The 18,417-nt window shown below is 39.5% G+C and overlaps 1 protein-coding gene, 1 long non-coding RNA gene, 10 other non-coding genes and 1 pseudogene across 20 annotated transcripts in view; 11 read left to right on the top strand and 2 right to left on the bottom strand.

Annotated features, from left to right (window-relative positions):
• ZBTB37 (zinc finger and BTB domain containing 37) overlaps positions 1 to 7,203 on the bottom strand; it is a 59,407-nt gene extending 52,204 nt beyond the window's left edge. For 4 of the 9 annotated variants that reach the window (XR_010377556.1, XR_010377554.1, XR_010377555.1 and 1 more), the window contains exons 1-2: positions 4,286 to 5,386; positions 2,718 to 2,817 (exon numbers count right to left, since the gene is read on the bottom strand). Coding sequence is in view for 6 of the 9 variants with exons in the window: in XM_064478001.1 (XP_064334071.1) it covers positions 2,718 to 2,817; positions 4,286 to 5,262 (1,077 nt within the window). In the remaining 3 variants the exon portion in view is untranslated. Of the gene's footprint in view, positions 1 to 2,717; positions 2,818 to 4,285; positions 5,387 to 6,340; positions 6,649 to 7,069 lie in introns of those variants that run through there. The other 5 variants (XM_031435742.2, XM_031435741.2, XM_064478003.1 and 2 more) reach the window with 5 other exon arrangements.
• On the top strand, positions 7,104 to 11,285 carry LOC105092781 (uncharacterized). Its single transcript, XR_010377605.1, has 11 exons — positions 7,104 to 7,163; positions 7,272 to 7,536; positions 8,115 to 8,167; positions 8,358 to 8,390; positions 8,595 to 8,636; positions 8,902 to 8,933; positions 9,250 to 9,286; positions 9,564 to 9,602; positions 9,791 to 9,820; positions 10,008 to 11,022; positions 11,215 to 11,285. It is a non-coding gene; the product is annotated as an uncharacterized LOC105092781 (long non-coding RNA).
• On the top strand, positions 7,756 to 7,835 carry LOC116148253 (small nucleolar RNA SNORD74). The gene has a single exon (XR_004131771.1). It is a non-coding gene; the product is annotated as a small nucleolar RNA SNORD74 (small nucleolar RNA).
• Positions 8,227 to 8,288, top strand: LOC116148266 (small nucleolar RNA SNORD75). Its single transcript, XR_004131784.1, has one exon. It is a non-coding gene; the product is annotated as a small nucleolar RNA SNORD75 (small nucleolar RNA).
• On the top strand, positions 8,447 to 8,528 carry LOC116148248 (small nucleolar RNA SNORD24). The gene has a single exon (XR_004131766.1). It is a non-coding gene; the product is annotated as a small nucleolar RNA SNORD24 (small nucleolar RNA).
• Positions 8,766 to 8,834, top strand: LOC116148263 (small nucleolar RNA SNORD77). The gene has a single exon (XR_004131781.1). It is a non-coding gene; the product is annotated as a small nucleolar RNA SNORD77 (small nucleolar RNA).
• Positions 9,112 to 9,174, top strand: LOC116148254 (small nucleolar RNA SNORD44). The gene has a single exon (XR_004131772.1). It is a non-coding gene; the product is annotated as a small nucleolar RNA SNORD44 (small nucleolar RNA).
• On the top strand, positions 9,423 to 9,487 carry LOC116148264 (small nucleolar RNA SNORD78). Its single transcript, XR_004131782.1, has one exon. It is a non-coding gene; the product is annotated as a small nucleolar RNA SNORD78 (small nucleolar RNA).
• LOC116148251 (small nucleolar RNA SNORD79) lies at positions 9,860 to 9,944 on the top strand. The gene has a single exon (XR_004131769.1). It is a non-coding gene; the product is annotated as a small nucleolar RNA SNORD79 (small nucleolar RNA).
• Positions 10,104 to 10,184, top strand: LOC116148255 (small nucleolar RNA snR60/Z15/Z230/Z193/J17). Its single transcript, XR_004131773.1, has one exon. It is a non-coding gene; the product is annotated as a small nucleolar RNA snR60/Z15/Z230/Z193/J17 (small nucleolar RNA).
• LOC116148252 (small nucleolar RNA SNORD47) lies at positions 10,835 to 10,912 on the top strand. Its single transcript, XR_004131770.1, has one exon. It is a non-coding gene; the product is annotated as a small nucleolar RNA SNORD47 (small nucleolar RNA).
• On the top strand, positions 11,065 to 11,141 carry LOC116148250 (small nucleolar RNA SNORD81). The gene has a single exon (XR_004131768.1). It is a non-coding gene; the product is annotated as a small nucleolar RNA SNORD81 (small nucleolar RNA).
• Positions 11,286 to 14,118: 2,833 nt separating the features above from the next.
• On the bottom strand, positions 14,119 to 14,745 carry LOC105092800 (ADP-ribosylation factor-like protein 5A; annotated as a pseudogene).
• Between the last annotated feature and the right edge of the window lie 3,672 nt (positions 14,746 to 18,417).

The raw sequence follows: 18,417 nt of genomic DNA, 5'->3' as shown, positions 1-18,417 counted from the left end.
TGTCACTAACAGGTGGATCATTTCACTCCTCCCACTTTGCAACTCCCTACTATTTTGTAAGTCCTGTGAGCCCAGGGACATTCCACATTGCTGAATACCCCTGAACTTGATCAGTGCTTGATATGTAATAGGTGTTCAATAACTTTTTTTAATGAACCATTCCATATAATGAATAAACTCCATATAAATGAATGCTTTCCATATTTTCTAAAACAAATACCAGTCCAGATTCTTGCCATGGCCTTCAAAGCTGTCAACCATTCTAAAATTGCAGTTATTAACCTGAGACTCAAAGAACTGAAGGGACTTCAAAAATCATCTGATTCATTTACTAATTTTATTTAGAGATCTCCAAAACTGAGGACTTCACAGGCAACTAAATAATTCCTCATTTACTGGCTGTCTCTTTATTGGGCACCTACCCCACAGTAATCTTAGTTACTCAAAACTACTTAGAGGCAAAACAACTCCCATTTAGTGGGCACCTGATGAGACAATGTCAGATACAATGAAGTTTAGAAAATGTGGACTCTGCTCTCAAGGCGATTTCAATCTAGAAGGAGACAAATTATTGCAAATAAAAAATGAGTAACTTACAAGAGTCATTAGAGAATTAGGAAATATTATACAGTACCATCTGTAAATGCTACTGTAGTGTAAGAAGGGGAGATCAAAGAGGTCTAGGCTATTCAGGACAGAGGGAACTAGGAGCTGGGCCTTGGGTGGTCCCAGATGCCTGGAAACAACAGGGTATCTCAGACTCAAGGTGCAGAGACAGAAAAAAGTTTGATTGTGGTTCTGAGGCACAGAGAAAGTCTGCCTGTTTTGGACAGACAGTGAATGCTGATGAATGGTGGGAAAAGCTGAGTTAAAAAGATTATAAATTACTTGGAAAATTGGGCCAAGTATTTTAACCTCCATGTGGTAGAGAAAGGGAAAAAGTCATAGAACGTTTTGAATAAAGGAGTGACCTTAGTAGCCTGTTCCAGTTAAATCACCCTCATAATCAGGAAGCTCTTCAAGCCCATCAAAATTTGTTCTCACAATAATGTACGTCCATGTTCTGTTTTGGTTCTCTGTGGCAGGGAAAAAAATGACTGGTGAGTAGACTCACCATAATAAACTTTAATACATGTTAAGGCATACATAAACTCATCCCTTAACATCCATTCCAGATGACACTACTTATCTCCTATTTCTTTTTATTTTTTGGTGGAGGGAGTTTATAGGGTGTTTATCTATCTATCTATCTATCTGTCCATCCGTCCATCTATCTACCTACCTACCTACCAATCTATTTTGATGGCAGTGCTGGGGACTGAACCCAGGACCTCGTGTATGCTAGGCACACACTCTATACCACTGACCTATACCCTCCCCTACCTCCTATTTCTTTATAGCCTGTAACTTCTGCTTCAGTCAGGTAAACACTCTTGTAGAATTCTAATTTTTATCTCTATCCCATCTACACGTGGAATAAGTTATCCTTTTTGTAACCACTTTAAAAACCACATTTAAACTCTTTTGAAGAACACTTTCCTTAAGTAGATATTGATTCCTGTAAGTGCCTTTTAAGCATTCCTATTCCCATTACACTGTTACTGAAGTCTATACAGTCTTATCTATATGTGTTCTGCATATCTGTTAGTCTGTCTTATCCCCCCAGTAAATTGTAAGGTCTGTCTCACTGCTGTATTTATTTTCACAATAATTACAGTCAAATAGTAATCACATCCTATTTGAGAGATGAGGAGAAAAAGTGCCCTAATTATGAGTACATTCCTCCAAGCTCCTAGCATGTTCTCTAACACCTTATTAAAACTAAAAAATTCTCCTGTAATGGTTACAGTACCTTTTCTGGTACCAAACGGCATAATATGCAAGTAAACATAATTTGTAACAATGTCTTGCAGCTGTAACTATACTATGTAAACAATAAACATCCAAAGGTTTAGATAAAAATTAAACAAGATACTATCAGTATAGTGCAGAAGATTAAAAATTAGCTACACAATCTTAATCCACCAGTGTTTCTTTTTAAAGAGCAACAGTGTTTACAATTTGTGTTCTACTTGGTGAGTTGAGCATCTTTTTAAAAATCAATCTTCAGTGACACAGACCTATGAGAAAAACACAAACAAAAATATCAACCAACTACGTACATATACTATTTGCTGAGGAGAATCGCAAAGAAAATAGAAGATACCATTCCTGTCCTTTCGAGGACATTTTAGTTTGAATAAACGATTTAGGAAGAAAATAAATGAAAAGATACAAGCCTATTAAAAAGCAAACAGGACACAAAACTGTATAAGCCACGTATTCACAAATATGCAATACTGTATAACTTAGTAATTATGTAGTCTTATATGCACAATGCACAAAATCAAACTCTCTCCATCCCAGGTCCTAAATTACCTGCATGTAGTTTTTAGGGGTTATTTTTATTACTCTCAGGACTATAGACTAGTTTCTACAGTCAGCAAAGAGTTCCACAATCTTATCTTTTTCTATTTCCCAAACTCTGCTGACACCAAAAGTATATTTCCAGCATGCTCACAAGCAAGAATAAAGAGAGAAGTAATCAAAAGAGTATTTATTTAATAGGGCCACTGTTACCCCTCCCACCTCTCTCCTTCCTTAGTCATTACGCTGCGTTCACACACAGTGGCAATTTCTTCAAGCGCCACGGTAGTCCTAAATCCACAAGCACATACCTGGGAGCTGGGCTGCTTAGGCTCATCCATTCTGGCAGGAGACTCACTTCTGGCTCTGTGTCTCTCGGTCAAGGGGACAACACTGCCGGAGGGGCTGAATCTGTTGGAAGAGGAGCACAAAGGGGCCTAATAGACAAGTAGTGCCAAGGAACATAAAAAATGGTGATGTCTATATTCTTTACCCCATGGCCGAGGAAGGGGGAACAAATTGGACAACAGATTTCTAAGAAATACTTTCATGGAGTCCCTATAGAATCTGGTATGAAATTTTAAAAAGTTTGCCTTAGTAGATTAAAGAAATACATAATGACATAGTGGATTTGACCTGGGGAAGCTAAGGCTAAATGTAAGCTTCTCACTTTACATAAGTACTAGGAGACCAAGAAAAGAACAAATTAAAACTGGGTGTGTAATTTTGTTTCTTCTACATAACTCTTAGGTTTTCGGTTGATCTCTTCTCCAAGCCCCACGATAACTTGTTGTATATTTCAGACTGTTGACGTAGATAATGGAGATTAAAAATTTTTGCATTTGAGCTATTAACTTGCTACAGTTCTAACTGTAGTGGAGGGACAAAAGTGCTAATTTAGGGGGACAATAAGTATTATGCTCAAGAGTATTTTAACTAGTAAGGACACAAGAAGGAAAATACTCAAATGGAGACCACCTGACGTGAATACAGTATATACTCGCCGAATTTTGGTGACACGTGTGTCTCTCAAGACCAAATGTGAACCAAAGTAATAGCTACTTTAGTTACCATTGTTCATATGGTCAATTTAAAATTTTTAAGAAAGGAAAAGAACAAATATTACCAAGTTGGTAATATTTCTTTCTTTTAATTGAGACTTTCTTTCAACTTACTTAGATTAAAATTATCATTATTTCCACCAAAAAGAAATGTTCTAACAACTGCAATGTATTAGAAAGAGAGAAGTGGGCAAAGGGCATAGTAGCACTGGTGAAAAAAAGACTCTCAGGTTTGTGGTAGCAGTTGTCATCAATAAAACAGAAAAGATACCGTCAAATGACAAGCGAAGAAAAGTAATGAAAAACATTCAAAAAGCTTTTCTTTGCAATTACTCTGATTACACTGATTTAAACAGGACAATCACTGCTGGTACCATAATTCCTCTAATTTGGTAGATGGGCACAAAGAAAACAGTGCGACAAAGCAAAGTGAAACTCCCAGAGGCCACCTACCTGTGTGAGAACGTACCAAGGAAGGGCAATGTAGTCAGATTCCCAGCTGAAGATCAGCTCTCTTCCTGGAATTCCGAGGAAGCCCTGGCAATTACTGATCCTAGTGTGACTGTAGACGCTATTCTGATTCATGGAAGTGTCTAACTTTACCATAGTTCTCACAATACTGTGAATACTTCAGGACTAGGAGCTTCCTGCTTTAAAAAAAATTAGAACGCGAGTCTTTTGGCACACTTCCAGTTTCCCCAATATCAATATAACTTTGAGAACATCAAGTAAGGAAGATGCTTTTTGTATCACACAGAGGGCCTGCTTTAGTGATGTCTGAACAATAGCTATTAGATGGCAAACAAAATAAAACTTACCTGTCAATTTCACTGCTTGTTGGCCGAGCCACCTTGGCTCCTGAAGATCCTAAAGTATAATTTTCCTGTCCTATAGAACCATGGCCTGTGGTGTCAATCACCATGGCTGTGACTTCCTCTGCACTACTCCCATCTTCTCCGGAAGGCTGATTCTCAGGCCCAAGCCACTCCTCCAGATTTTCAGTTTTGATGTGCACTGCTCCAAGAACCCTAACTTCATCATCACTCCGGGCCCCTCGGTCTGCTACTCCTGTCTCCACGTACCACTGTCCTGCTCGGTTGATCCGAAGAATGGGCTCCCGGCTCTCTACATCAGAACTCTGTTCAATTATCTGGGGGCTGGTGGACTCCTCGGGAGGACTGAGCTCCCTGATATCCAGCACGGCACTAACCTGACCTCGCCGGCTTGCCTTTGGGGTGTTTTGTCGGGGGCTAAGGGAGCGGTTCAGATTTGGTGTAATACTATGAGATTCTGGAGGTCTCTCTGGATGCTTTGTCCTTGTTTGACTTAATTCAGCTTCAACCTCAGCCACATTAATTTTGAAATGAATGCCCTCCAGGATCTGTGTACATTTGTCTATAATATGCTGCATCTGCAGAAAACTGGCAGCTGTCAGGTAGCTGATGATATCTGCCAGTTGCAGGCATATCCGCCCCGTATAACAGAAAGAAAGGAGCTGTTCAAAAACAGTAGGGTTCTTGATAACTGAAATGGAGACAGTACTCATCTCATTCAAGGACATGTGATCTCGGAAATAGGGGGAGCTGGCAGCCAGTACCACTTTGTGAGCCCGAAAAGCCTGTCCTTGCACATTGACCACGATGTCACAGAGACGGCCCTGCATGCGCAGCTGGTTTAGATGGCTCAGGACAGAGTTGCTGAAGTCAGGGATCTCCAGTTGTATGTTGCCACCTTTCTCCATGGTCGTACCTGAGGTTGTAGGCAGGCATTCAACCCTGCTGAGAGAGGAAACCATATCATCATTAATAATGATAATTTCACTCCCCTCAGGCTTTCCAGTTCAAACCTATTTTAAAACACTACTTGGAGAAGTTTCAAAATTTCCAAGTAAAAAGAGATACGTGTTTAAATATGGAAAACAAATACCAACAGGTTTATTAGTTTAGGTTTCACAGCAAGATACTGTTAAAACAAAAAAGCGATTGTTAGACTTCTAAAAATTCAACCTAAGCCCGTACTTTCCTTACTAATAAGCTATGTAATCTCAAAACAGACATTCAACAGAAGGGGAGAAAGCAGCTGTGAAAGTTGTTTAAGTGTTAATCGTAAGGTATTTGCACACAGGATATAAAGTCCTGTGTTTTAATTTTTTTCTGGAGAAGGAAAGAAAGCTTTTAGAATAAATGCAATTCTATATGGATGGGCTGATTAGATACTCTTCTTAATATTTTACTACATGCTGCATGAGTTATGTTTATTATTGCATGAAGTGACTAATATCCCACATGAATGTAAGCCATTATTTCTAAGCTGAAGAGTCAGAGCCCCCACAGAAAGGCTTTGGGTTTAGGACTCAGGCAAAATTTAGATTAGGAAGAAAAGCCGAGTTGTGTTGGGACTCTAACAAGATGCAGACAACCTGAAGTTTACTCTCAGGACTAGGAAAAGGTAGGCAAACCTGCCTCTATCTAAATTGAAAGTTGGGAATTTCAGAGTGGTAATGATACTTTGGTTCTGAAATTTAGGTCCCTAAAGCTGATAAGAAAACAGCATTTACCAAGTAGCTTCAATGTTGTTACATTAAAATATTTTTTAAAAAAATAGCTGAACCACTTAAACCTGTTAACTACATCCAACAGCCTTCACTGGTTGAGAGTAGTTTGTATCAATCCCAATAGGAAGACACTGACTTGAGCCCAATGTGTTTCCACTTAATCTGTAAATTTATAGACATTTACATAGTTACTTAAGACCTGAAACTTCGGGAACTTATCCTGACACGCTCATAGTACTGCCCCGTATTTACAACACACTCATCAGTAAATAGGGTAGTGTACACACTGCTTTCAAGAACCAACTTAAGCCAATCTGACCTTTTTCCAAAGCGTTTTTGTTTGTTTTGGAACTTTTAATCCAATAAGAGCCTCTGTCGTTGCCATCATGAATTCAGATGTTTATTTTGGAGCCTACACCAGCGCCTTTTTTGTTTGCTCTTTCCGGCAATTCCCCAGTGAGGAGGAAGCCCCTGGAGTAAGGTCTTTCTCTACCGTCGGCACTGCAGGGGTGCAAGCTGTAAGAGGGAGAATCGGGAACGGCATGGGGTTGGCCACTCCGATACTTGGGTGGCTTTCGTCTGCGTTAGGAAGCGTGGGGAGCGGGGAACTGGCAGAGGGGAGAAATGTCACCGAAAAGCGGGGGTGGAAAGGGGAGCAAGGCATGTGGCGGGGAGCGAGCAATCAGGTGAGGGTAAAGCACCGGGAAGGGGGCGGCGCCCCGGGACCCGGTCCAGGCAGTAGGCGTAAGCAGGCGGGGAGCTGCCCAGAGGTGGGTGTGTGTATCTGGGTGTGTCCGGGCTGCCGTGGGGGAGGGGGCCGCCCAGTCCGGGGTCCTGAGGGAGGGGCCCGGCGAGGGGGCGGGTCCGGCAGCTCAGCCCGGCCCGGGGCCAAGGGGGTGGAAGGTCTCCGGGTGCCTTGAGGCGGGGTGGAGGGAAGTGGCTGAGCGCCCCAGGAGCAGGCTGCGGCGGAGACCCGGCAAGGCGGCCCCAGGGCAGGGCAGCGGGACCGGCGTGCGGGGCCCGAGCCCAGTCAAGGAGCAGCACCTACCTCCGGGGGTGGAAATGGGCCGGAATGGGCCGGAATGGGCCGGAACACCGTCCCGGAAGTGAAACCCCCCACCCCCTCCCCCGGAGCGGGCGACGTGCCGGAAGGAAATCACTCACCCTTACACCGCCCCCCTTTCCCCTCCCCCAGCGCTTTCCGTCCCTCGCGCCCCCTCCCCTCTCTTCTCTTCCTCCTCAGTCGGTAGGAGGGCGGGAGCCCTGCGTCACGTAGGCTGTCGTGTCCCCGCCCACAGCGGCGAAGTGGGGCGGGGCCAGAGGCGGGTCAAGGGGCGGGATTAGAGGACGGGAGGGAGGTGCTTCTGGAGGAGGAGGAGGAGACAGAGGGAGGAGAGGTGCCGGAGTCGAAGCGGACGTTGGCGGAGAGCGTGCGTCATGACGTCATTGAAAAGCGCCTTATATACAAGCGTCTGGCCGCCATCTCGGTCTTTCCAGGCTACGAGTCGGTCTTTGGTATGTATGTCTTCGGTTTGCCGTTAAATGGGTTCTTCGCGCGAGGCTAGCAGCTCTTAGTAATTAAGTCCCCTTAAGCTGGCTTGCATTTCCAGGCCAGTCGTAGGCCGTTGAAGGACTCACAAGATGGAGATGGCGGAGGATTGCGCATTGGGTGCAGGCGCGATCTAATTTGTGCGTGCGTTGCTGGGGGCCGAACTGCGAAAAAACCTCGGCTCTAGGCCCTGCCTCTGATGAAGCCTGTGTTGGTAGGGACATCTGAGACTGTTGATGAATGCCAACGGCTCTGATGGCGGTGCATGCCGAGTCACCGAGTGGGTCTTTGTTAATGGCTTCGGCCCCATTTTCCTTTAGCCAAGTGCTCTAAGGAAAGGCGCTAACTGGGGAAGTCCACGTGCTTCTCTAAATTGCTGCATTCCGCACTGCATCATTTGTATGACTGGTTCTTTAATTTTGTGCAGTGCTCTCAGGAGATTAAGGGTGGTGTAAATCACTTGCATAGAGGATGCGAGGACGACATAGTCCTTAAACTTAGTTTAGAATAAAGTAAATTTTAAAAGTTGCTAATTTTTCCCTAGGAATGATGCTAGGCATGAATGCAGTTTGGCTTTTGATGGCTTCTGATGAACAGGTAAGAAACGGCTAAATGCGGTGGGAAGAATGCAATCTGCTTAAGAGGTCTTTTTGTTAAGCCTGTGATGGTTTAAGAGTAGTGGGCAGAATGGATTTCTGAAAAATTTTATTCTGAGGCTTAAATGGTAAGATGTTAACGATTAACTTAGTGGCACAGTATGTTGCATTGGATATTCTTTGTTTTATAGTTACGTGCCAAATGGATGAGACCTGCTACTGGGGTGAGTTACTGAAATACCCTTAAAAAGGGAAGTTGGGTTGAAAAGTCCACTGAATGTGCCACAATGATGACATTTTATTTGCTACTCTTGACTGTGAGGATGACGAGAATTATTACCACCATTATCCTAACTGAGGCACACAAAATGGTGATTGAGAGACCGTTGAGACTGCACCTAAGTTTACATGAAACTGTTTATTCCCAGGTCCCACAGCAGAGGCTTTACGCTGTATTTATGGGCAAACAGGTGAGAAACCTTTTTATACTCTTTACCCAGCACTTTACAGTTCTTTTTTAAAGGATTACAAATTGTTGATGCTTACAATAGGGTTTTCCTCCCTTTCTAAAACTTCTAGGGAGGAATTTGGATAAACAGATACTATGATGGTTGCATAGTTCAACAGATTGAAACATGAAAGAGATAGACCATTTGTCTGATGTATCTGGTTTAGTAAAGCTTTTATTAATAATGTAAGCAAACTGCCACTACTAATTTAGCTTCTCTTTTGTAGGCGCTAAGCAGAATTAGCTGGAAGTTGAAGGGGTAAGTAAAACTAACTGAACTAAATATTGGTAACTGGGCAGGCATGACAAATGCCACTAATGGCTTTTAAGAGTTGCTTTCTAATGCACAGGAACCAGCCCTACCATGGAGTGTTTAAACTGTGCTAAGTGGCAGATCCTTGTCCTATTACCTTACGACTGTTGATTTGTAAGAGCAGCCTGTGTGATGATAAAGCAAATACTGACTAAACATGAAAGTTTTAATTAGCTCTATCTGATATCAGGCACTTTTGTGGGGAGATTTGTGGGGAGAAAATTCATCTTTGGCTATTTATAAAAGTATTCTTATTTCTTAGGTGGACTTGAGTTTTTGACATGTCTGGAACTTTTTTGGTGAGTATTAATGTTTAAAACAATTTCATAGCTCAAAAGTTACTGAGAACACTGCTGAATTAGAATGCTTAACTATCAAGCTAACTTCCTGTGTTTGGTTTGCAAATGCATGTTGAGCATACTCTAAACAGGGTTTTTGTAATGATGTTGAGCAAATGTCTGACCTGAAATGAGCATGTAGACAAGTCTAACACTGAAGAACCCTGTGTCAAAAATTAATAAAAAAAAACTTACTTGCCATTAATAATTTAGTAAAAGGTGTCTCTTTCTCTTCTAGCTACCGGGTATATGATTTTATCTGGATGGCTTGCTTGGGGTAAGACATGGAAACAGTTCTTTGGCTCTTGGCACTGAGGTTTATTGTTTCTGAAATGTGCTGGTCTTAGTAATTGTTGACATGTGTCAAGTGTTTTCTAGTGGTGCACAAGCCACTGGACAGTTGAAGTAAACAGTCTTTAATGTTAACCTCTTGTGAAGCATGTCTAAAGAAACACTATTTTTCAGGTGCGGATTTCGGGGAGCTTTTGTATAAAGGTATGTATCTTATCAGTTGTAACTAGTTACTTGGCAAGATGCTGTTAATGATGATTTTTTTAAACTAAACAGATGGGAATCTCTCTGAGAAAGAATGAAGATTTTTTTAAAAACTGAAACAGTGTATGGAAATTTTTTGAAATCTACCTGTAACTACCTATTAGTAAATTTGATTAAATTTCTGCAGGTGTGAAGAGATGGGTTGCTACAAGACATGGAAGAAGGAGTTTTAAGCAGAGGTACAGTAGTCTCAAGTTTGTTTGGTGTGTTACGTGGTTTAAAGCCGATACAATGATGATAACATAGTTCAGCAGAGTAACAGTGATGAGCAAATACTGTCTTTCGCTCCTATCTGACGTATCTGGCTGCAACTATATTCTGTTCATACCCTTGAAAACGGAAACTGTCTCATAGGAATGTTCAGGGATTTGGATTAAGTATGGTGGCTCTTAGGGAAATGTTCTGTAAATTTCATGGTTAGGATATATGGTCATTTGGATAAGCATAGGTTAACACATTTTGGGGAAGTAAATTTTTATTACATATTAATCTACGTATTCATACATATTAATTTATAGATTATTCCACAATTTGTTATTTAGCTGATTTTAAATCGATAGTCATTTTCCAGAGTGGTTTTAGATTCACAGCAAAATTGCCTGTATACCAGGACCGTCTTCACACACCTCACCATCTAGAACTGGAGTGGGACTTAAAATTAGGAACCTACATTGATACAACTTTACCCTAAGTCAGTTCATTGGGGTTTGCTCATGGTGTTACATGCTTCTCTGGGTTTGAACGAATGTACGATGACAAAGGTCCACCATTGTACAGAACAGGTTCACTGCCCTAAATTTTTTGAAAAAGTTAACATGGGTTATTAAAAATGGGAAAGTGAAGTAGGGTAAATTTTCAAGGCTTTTTTTCTTTTTCCATTTTTAAACAGGCAGACCTGTTACCCTAAGATTTAAGGGTAAGTTAGTCTTTGGTCTATATGATAAGTTAGAATGTAACCAATGATGCGATGATTCTGCCAAATGAATACAATGATATCACCCATAAAACCGTTCCATTTTGATTTCTGAGGTTACTTTACTAACAAGTATCACACAAGTTTTTTAATGCTGTGATCTAACATAGTCTTTCTTTTTCAGGGCATTTCACAGCAGCAGTCAAATGCAACTTACCAGTTGAGAGAGGTGAGTGAGCCTTGAAAATATTAGTACTGTTGTCTTTTGTTCCAGAATACATGATGATCTCACCCCAACTTGAACTCTCTCACTGATTACTTGATGATAATCAAAGATCTGATGTTCTGTGTATCTCAAATGCCATTAGAAATGAAACCTAGAAATGGGACTAAAAAAGGTTGCTTTGCTTTGTTCTTGCAGGCAGCTGAATGGATGCTCCTGGGATAGAAGAGAAAACAGCTTTGAATTCTAATAAATATTTATAAACCATCTGATGAAGCGTGCTTATTTCAATTTAATGGAATGAAGGAAGGAAAAATAGGATATTTTTGTAATTAAGAACCAATGGCGTATTTTCTGCAGAAATTTTCGAAGGCTGAATGAAATCCCTGGGTCAGTTTGTCACCCTTGAAAACCCAAGTATTGGGAGTTGTAACCTAAGGCTGGGAAGCAAAAGATGAGCTTGAATCATCTTTGTACTGTGCAAGAAAGTTCTCAAAGATTGAAAATGTTGAATATAGGACTTTAGGGATACTTAATTTACAAAACTCTGGGACATTAAAATAAGTATAGAGAATTGCAGAGAAAAGTATAAGCTCTCCACGTCAACTAGTAGTGCTGACATGGGAAAATCTGTTTGCTGTACTAAGCACCAGGGCGATGATCGGTCTGGGAAATAATTGGTGGGTACCAAAATTGGTGTAAAGAAATGGACTGGATTCAGTGAAAACTACCTTAAATTTAGGAAAACTTTTTTACAAAAGATTTTCGAAAAAATTTTTCGTGATGGGAAGTAGTTTTATTTATTGATAGGGAGCCAGTGAGTTACTAGTTAACCCCTAAATTTCTAGTATTAGCTCTGGCAACATTAAAATATGAACAGCTGCCAATCAAACTAATTTGGCACTACAGAATAGGCACGTTAAGTTTGATTTTAAAACATTAAACTCTCACTTGAAATAGTATTCTAAAAACTAGCTGAAATCAGTTTTCTAATTTTTTCCAGTTTATTTCTGATACTTATATATGCTTAGGATTTACTTTTGTAAAGCAAGTTGCAAATATTAAGATACTAGTCATCCCTTGGTATCTGGGGGCGGGTTGGTTCCATGACCCCCTGTGGATACTAAAATTTGTGGATAATTAAGTTCCTTTGCAGTAGTAAAGATGGCCGTCCAAGGGTTTTGGAACTTGGATTTTGAATATAATACCAAATAAAACACTGATCTCCCATGCCTAATTGGGTATATTTTATAGAAAACTTTGTGTCAGCATTTGTAGTATATGGTATTCCCGATCAAAATCTTAATGAAATGTAGGCTATTAAGAGTCATTTCTTGAATACTCTAAAACATTGACAGTTTGGATTAATTAGCCTTAAGGATTTTAGAGCATAAAATACATAAAGGGGTGATGTGCTTAGACCTCAGCAAAATGGCACAAGCTTAGCATGTATGAGGTCTTGGGTTTAATCCCCAGTACCTCCATCTGAAAACTTTTAACGTTAAGATTTGTTTACAGTAAATTCAACTTTCAGGTAATTGGAAAGTAAGCAAATGTAAAAGGTATTTTGGGTCAAGTTATTAGTAACAATACAGCATGTTAACCAATTTTTGAGCCAAATTCTTAAAAGCATTAGAATTTTATATGTCAAGTGCATTTATGTAATGTAAGAAGTTGACCAAAAACCCTCAATATTCCCACTCTAAGATTTCAAATGATCTTTGTTGCTTGGAAAATATGCTTTGCTTTTTATCTCAAATTCACTTTAATGTTTGACAAATACCTAAGAGTCCAGCTGAATTACTTGATAATATTTATGTGGTGCTACTTTTCTGGGTAGACAGTTCATACAGCAGTGTTCAATTAATGCTAAAAAAAAATCACTTGATAATTTTAATCACAATGATTAGTGGATTTACACTTAATAGGTATACCTTGGAGATACTGTGGTTTCAGTTGCAGACCATGATAGACCCAACATCACAAAGTGAGTCACACAAATTGCTTTCCCAGTGCATATAAAAGTTTATACCAAGTGTGCAATAGCACTGTATCTTTTTTAAAGTGTACATTTTAAATAGTATAGTTGGTTTTAATATTGTGTTAAACATACTTTTAAAATATTTTATTGCTAAAACCCCTAACCATCATCTGAGCCTTCAGTGAGTCGTAGTAACATCAAAGGTCACTGATCCCAGATCACCAGGACAAATACAGTAGAAATGAAAAAGCTTGAAATATTTTAAGAATTACCAAAATGTGACACTGGGACATGAAATGAACAAATGGTATTGGAAAAATGTCATGGATAGAATTGCTGGACTCAAGGTTGCCAAAAAACTTTCAATTTGTTCAAGACAACCCATCTGTGAAGCACAGTAAAGCAAAGCCCAATAAAGCCAAAGTGTGCCTGTACTCAGTAACTTAGAGGCATAAGGTCCAATAAAGGGAACAAGCTGATAGTTGCTCAGTGTGTAGTTCTCCCCATTTGTACTACTAAGCCAAGAATTTGATAGGCAATCCACACATCTGGATTACATGTTTCTAAAAACAAACAGGTACAAAATGTCAAACTTTTTTTTTTTTTTTAAAGGGCAGCTGAATGATTTGGGGGTTGGTTAGTACAATACAGAGAATACAGGGGGTAAGTACAAAATGGTACTAACACTAACGCCAGTACTCATTACGGTTATAAGTAAGCATATTGTTAATTTTTCTGTTACTTACTTTTTAGAACATAAAGCCATTAACTTGAAGTTTACACAAAATACTTACGTATATACTTACACGTTCATAAGTAACATTACATTTTAAAATATTGGAAACTGAGTATCTGCGCTGACTTGAATTTTGAATTAATGGAACAAGAAGACAACATTCAATTGAGGATCGTACTGTTAATAAGACTCTTAAAGTTGATAATGTCTTCCTTTGTACTTACCTCAGCCTACACGGGGTCCTGAGGATTCATTATGAGAAAAATGTCAACAGCTTTAAGACCTTGCTTTGGAAGGAACTAAAGAGAAGCAGATTGGAAGGTGAGACTTTATTTTGTTTTCAAATAAGTGGTCTTAATTTTTCTTCTTATAGAAAAAGTTTGAATCAATTTATTATAAATATATCTAAACTATTAATTTTTGTAGCTTTCAGGTAAAGTCTAAAGCTTCGTTTATACAAAGTCAATGAGAAGAGGTCGGTAGAGATAATTGCTCTTAAATATGACATCATCCATTCAATTCCTTGGCGTAATCCCTGGTCAGTAAGAGCTCAGCATGCCTGGATATGCCACTAGTGATCCTTAATATATTAGAAGTTATTTTCAAAAACTGGGGGATTTCTGCTGCTGTTGTGCATTCTTTAACATCTGTTCATTAGCAAAAATCAGCAATCCAGCTTTCCTTAGGTTCTCATGGGCTAACATTTTATAGAGTTCTTCAGTTACAGATCCTTTCTCTATACTGTCCACAACAACTGTTACAAACCGTGTTAGCATAGTGTTCCAGGAAGAATGAAGATTCTTGGCCTCCAACATCCCACGTTAGGAAACGTGTATTATTAATCACTCTCTCTTCTACATTATTTCCTATTGTAAGGCATGTATGTACAACTTTATTCATAGAAAACTGGTAAAGGGTGGTAGTTCTTCCTGCATTATCCAGCCCAACAATGGTAACTTTGTGCCCCTCCTGGTGGTTGAAGTTTCCCTATCCTGGTGTAAAGAATACTCATTTTTGGGCAGCAGACCACCCCACCACCCCACCCCTAGCCACCAGGGCTGCCTGGCCTCCTGGGCTCAGGCAGAAGGGGAGGCAGCCATGCGGGGAGCCTCTGCCTCTGCTGCCGTTTCCCTCCAACTGGCTTCCTAGGAACTGGTAGGAGGCCAGAAGGCAGACTGCCCTGCTGCCACCCCAGGCCCTGCGCCCCGGCACTGGCCCGTCTAGGGAACATCGCCACTCTGTTGTTGTGAGAGCCACACGCGGCACTGTCCTCCCCCAGCTCCTCTCTAGCGGCTGCAGTGGCTGCAACCATGTGAGCAAGATTTATATATATTCATAGGTATATTCCTTCTATATATTCTTGTTCCCTCTTTGAGACGTGTCATTTTCTGAATCAAAATAACTTTGAGAGCCATAAAGATTACAAATTTTGATAAATCCTTTTATACAGCATTACATGGTTTATCATTTTGGAATTTCAGTTGTTATTAAATCTCGACCTTGAGTACATGTTGTTTTAATACTTTTTGTGTGACAATTGGGAAGCACATGCCACATACCAAAGTAGGATTTTTTTTTCTAGAAAATCATGTGCCATTGTTTGAATTACAAGCTGAACTACTTGCTTTTTCCACAGAACATCATTTTTACTTGAAGAAAAGACAAACATTAAGATTATTCATATTTGGGTATTTGGCAGGTATTTTCTCAAAAACAAACAAATTTGGGGGAAAAAAGGATGGTATTTGTTGCCAATGATAACATTCAAGCTTTCAAATGAAAATTAGGATTTTGGAAAGCTTGTAACTGTCACTGTGCACTCACAGCTTTTCCATACTTAAATGACTTTGATGAGATCAGTGGTGTTATTAGTGAATTTGATTTTTTAGGTATTGTATAATGAAATGTGTCAACACTTGGAAAATTTGTATAACTTGGTGAACCAGTATTTTCCAGTGATCAACGTATGGTGTTACAAAATCATGCATAGAAGTTGTATTCAAAATAATGATAGGCCAATGGATTTTAGAAAAGTTAATACAATTTCAGATTACACTGTGCAACTAACCTTTAAGAAACTTGTCAAGTTTTGATGTAATATCAAGGAATATCCATAATTATCAGAGAAGGCTATTAAAATGTTCTCTGCTTTTTTTGTTGTTGTTGTTTTTATTGAAGTACAGTCAGTTAACAATGTTGCGTCAATTTCTGATGTACAGCACAATGCTTCGGTCATACATGAACATACATAGATTTGTTTTCATATTCTTTTTCACCATAGGTTACTACCAGATATTGAATATAGTTCCTTGTGCTATACAGTATGAACTTGCTGTTTTAAAATGCTCCCTGCTTTTGTAACCTCATATTTATTTGAGGCCAGATTTCTTCATATATTTCAACCAAAACAGATGGAATGCAGAAGGAGATAAGAAAATCCAGTGTCTTCTATTATACCAGAAATCAAAAAGATCTGCAGAAACAATGTCACTCGTCTCATTAATTTTTGTTTGGGAAAATAATTATTTTAAAAATAAAAATACACTATTTGTGTTAACATGTCATGAGTTCCTTATTTTTAAATGAAGTAATAAATATTTAAGAAGTCGTAATCCCTGCTACAGTAAAAAGAGCTATGTAGAGCTCTCTGGGTCCTCGATAATTTTTAAAGTGTAAATAGTCCTGAGACCAAGAAGTTTGAGAACTGCTATTCTAGGTAAAGAAACAGGAGCCTAGAAAGGTTAAGTGCTTGGGCCAAGGTTGAGTAACTGGAGAGTGGTAGAGCCAGGAATTAAATGCAGGTATGTCCAACTCACACAAGTTCTTTCCATGAAGTCCACTGTCTTGTACCTGGTAATTTCTGACATCATGAACTGACTCCCTTTCCATGAAACAAGAAAAAAGTATCTTTAAGGTGGCATATTTAGGATGAATTGTGCTGAACGAAAAATCAGCAGCAAGGAATGTAATCAGTGTCACAGGTGGTTTTGGTTCTTCAAAGGGGAATTCTGGGAAAAGACGAAGCAGCTGTATAGGTGCCTTGCTTCCATTCAATCAAAGCCCAAGAGCATAAGACAATCCCGTCAAGACTCAGTTTCTGACACATTGCTTCCCAACAGGGAGAACTTGTTCATAAGACAGAGCTCTCTTGAAGCCAATAATAACTATCGGTGTTACAGCTGGCAGTTGCTTACGTTGTTTTTAAAACTGGGGACTTAGCAGAAGTCTAAGTTACCTAGGAAGTTGGGGAGATAGGATCTAAAGCAGAGACTCGGCTTCCAGTTGACAATTAGTTTGTGTATTCCAAAACCCTGGTTGTGTTATTTCAAACTTTATCAGTAACTAGTTACTTAGTTTTTTAGAAAATATTTCACTGAACATTTCACACCACCTCAGTGATCAAGATCTAAAATAGTGACATTAACCTGGATTTCAGAATGGGTTTTTTTGTTTGTTCCCTGTCCCCTCCCCAATAGGACTAAAGAACAGCTGAGTGATGCCCAAAGTGACTAGGTCTCTGAGATGCCAGCACGGGACTGTAATACTGCTGGAGACCTGGGGCCTCTAGTATCTGTAGCCTAGAAAATATTCATTGGATTTTGGATATCCTCAACTCTCACTTCCATGAAGAAAGACAATATTTTGGTCAGAATTAGGCTCTAAACAGTAGTGAATTTATCATATCTAGGAATTATTTAATGCCCATGTGGGATAGATGGATGTAAAATTGCATTTTCCTACCTAAAAGGGCATCTCTAGAAATTCTCTCCACTGACAAAGGGTGGGCAGAGCCGGACACCTTTCTCACCATAAGAACTCTGCCAGCAAGGGTTTTTTTGGCTCTAGAATATCCACAAATGGGGAGAGATGGGTTAAAGGACAAACTTCAGGGAAGAGCTCCACCTAACGGTGAACGAGCTTTCTGCAGCAGTGAGGGACGTCACACTGCACAGCCTACTGAGCGTCACAAGTTAGACCTGGGAGTGAAGCTGATTTTATTTTAAAATAGAAAAAGATTATAGTGTCGCACTGCTTAAAGCACTGAGACAAACAGGCAAGGATATAACACTTACACTTAGTGTTTACAAATTAGAAATCAGAAGACTATCAAGGGAAAAGTGAAAAACTAGAAAGGAACAATTTCATTAATCAAGGCCTTGTTCCCATAATTGTTTCTGATGTTAAAACAACTGAAGTATAGTTGATTTACAATGTTGTTATACAGTTACTGATTAATCATAAGCCTTTATTTGTGTCAACAGAATGTATAAGAAAATCACAGTGAGTTTCAGTGTGTACTTTTTTTGCATTTGAGGTTGGTTTAAGATCAATTAATAGTTCCAGTTACTTATACCTGAGGAAGAGTGTTATTCGGGGATTGATGATTTTTTTTTAAAATAGAAATATAGGCAGAATGCTGATTAATGAAATTACTGTTTGCCTTTTACCACAGATGTCAGTTTTGTTTAAACTATAAAATACAGAGATATACCTGTATCTGTTTCCAGATGGATAATATCATTATCTTACATTTGTCTAATGCTTTATAGTTTTTCAAAGCATTTCACTCACATTATCTTCCACATATATCATCTCCTAGGATTCTGGCAAGAAGAGCCCCGTGAGGGAGCCAGGGCAAGTACTGCTTACATTTCATATAAACAGGTAGGGCGGCGAAGAGAGT

The sequence above is a fragment of the Camelus dromedarius genome, chromosome 23 (genome assembly GCF_036321535.1).
Source record: "Camelus dromedarius isolate mCamDro1 chromosome 23, mCamDro1.pat, whole genome shotgun sequence".
NCBI classification, from domain to species: domain Eukaryota; kingdom Metazoa; phylum Chordata; class Mammalia; order Artiodactyla; family Camelidae; genus Camelus; species Camelus dromedarius.
Note: the sequence above shows the minus strand (reverse complement) of the source record. Positions and strands in the feature narration are given on the sequence as shown.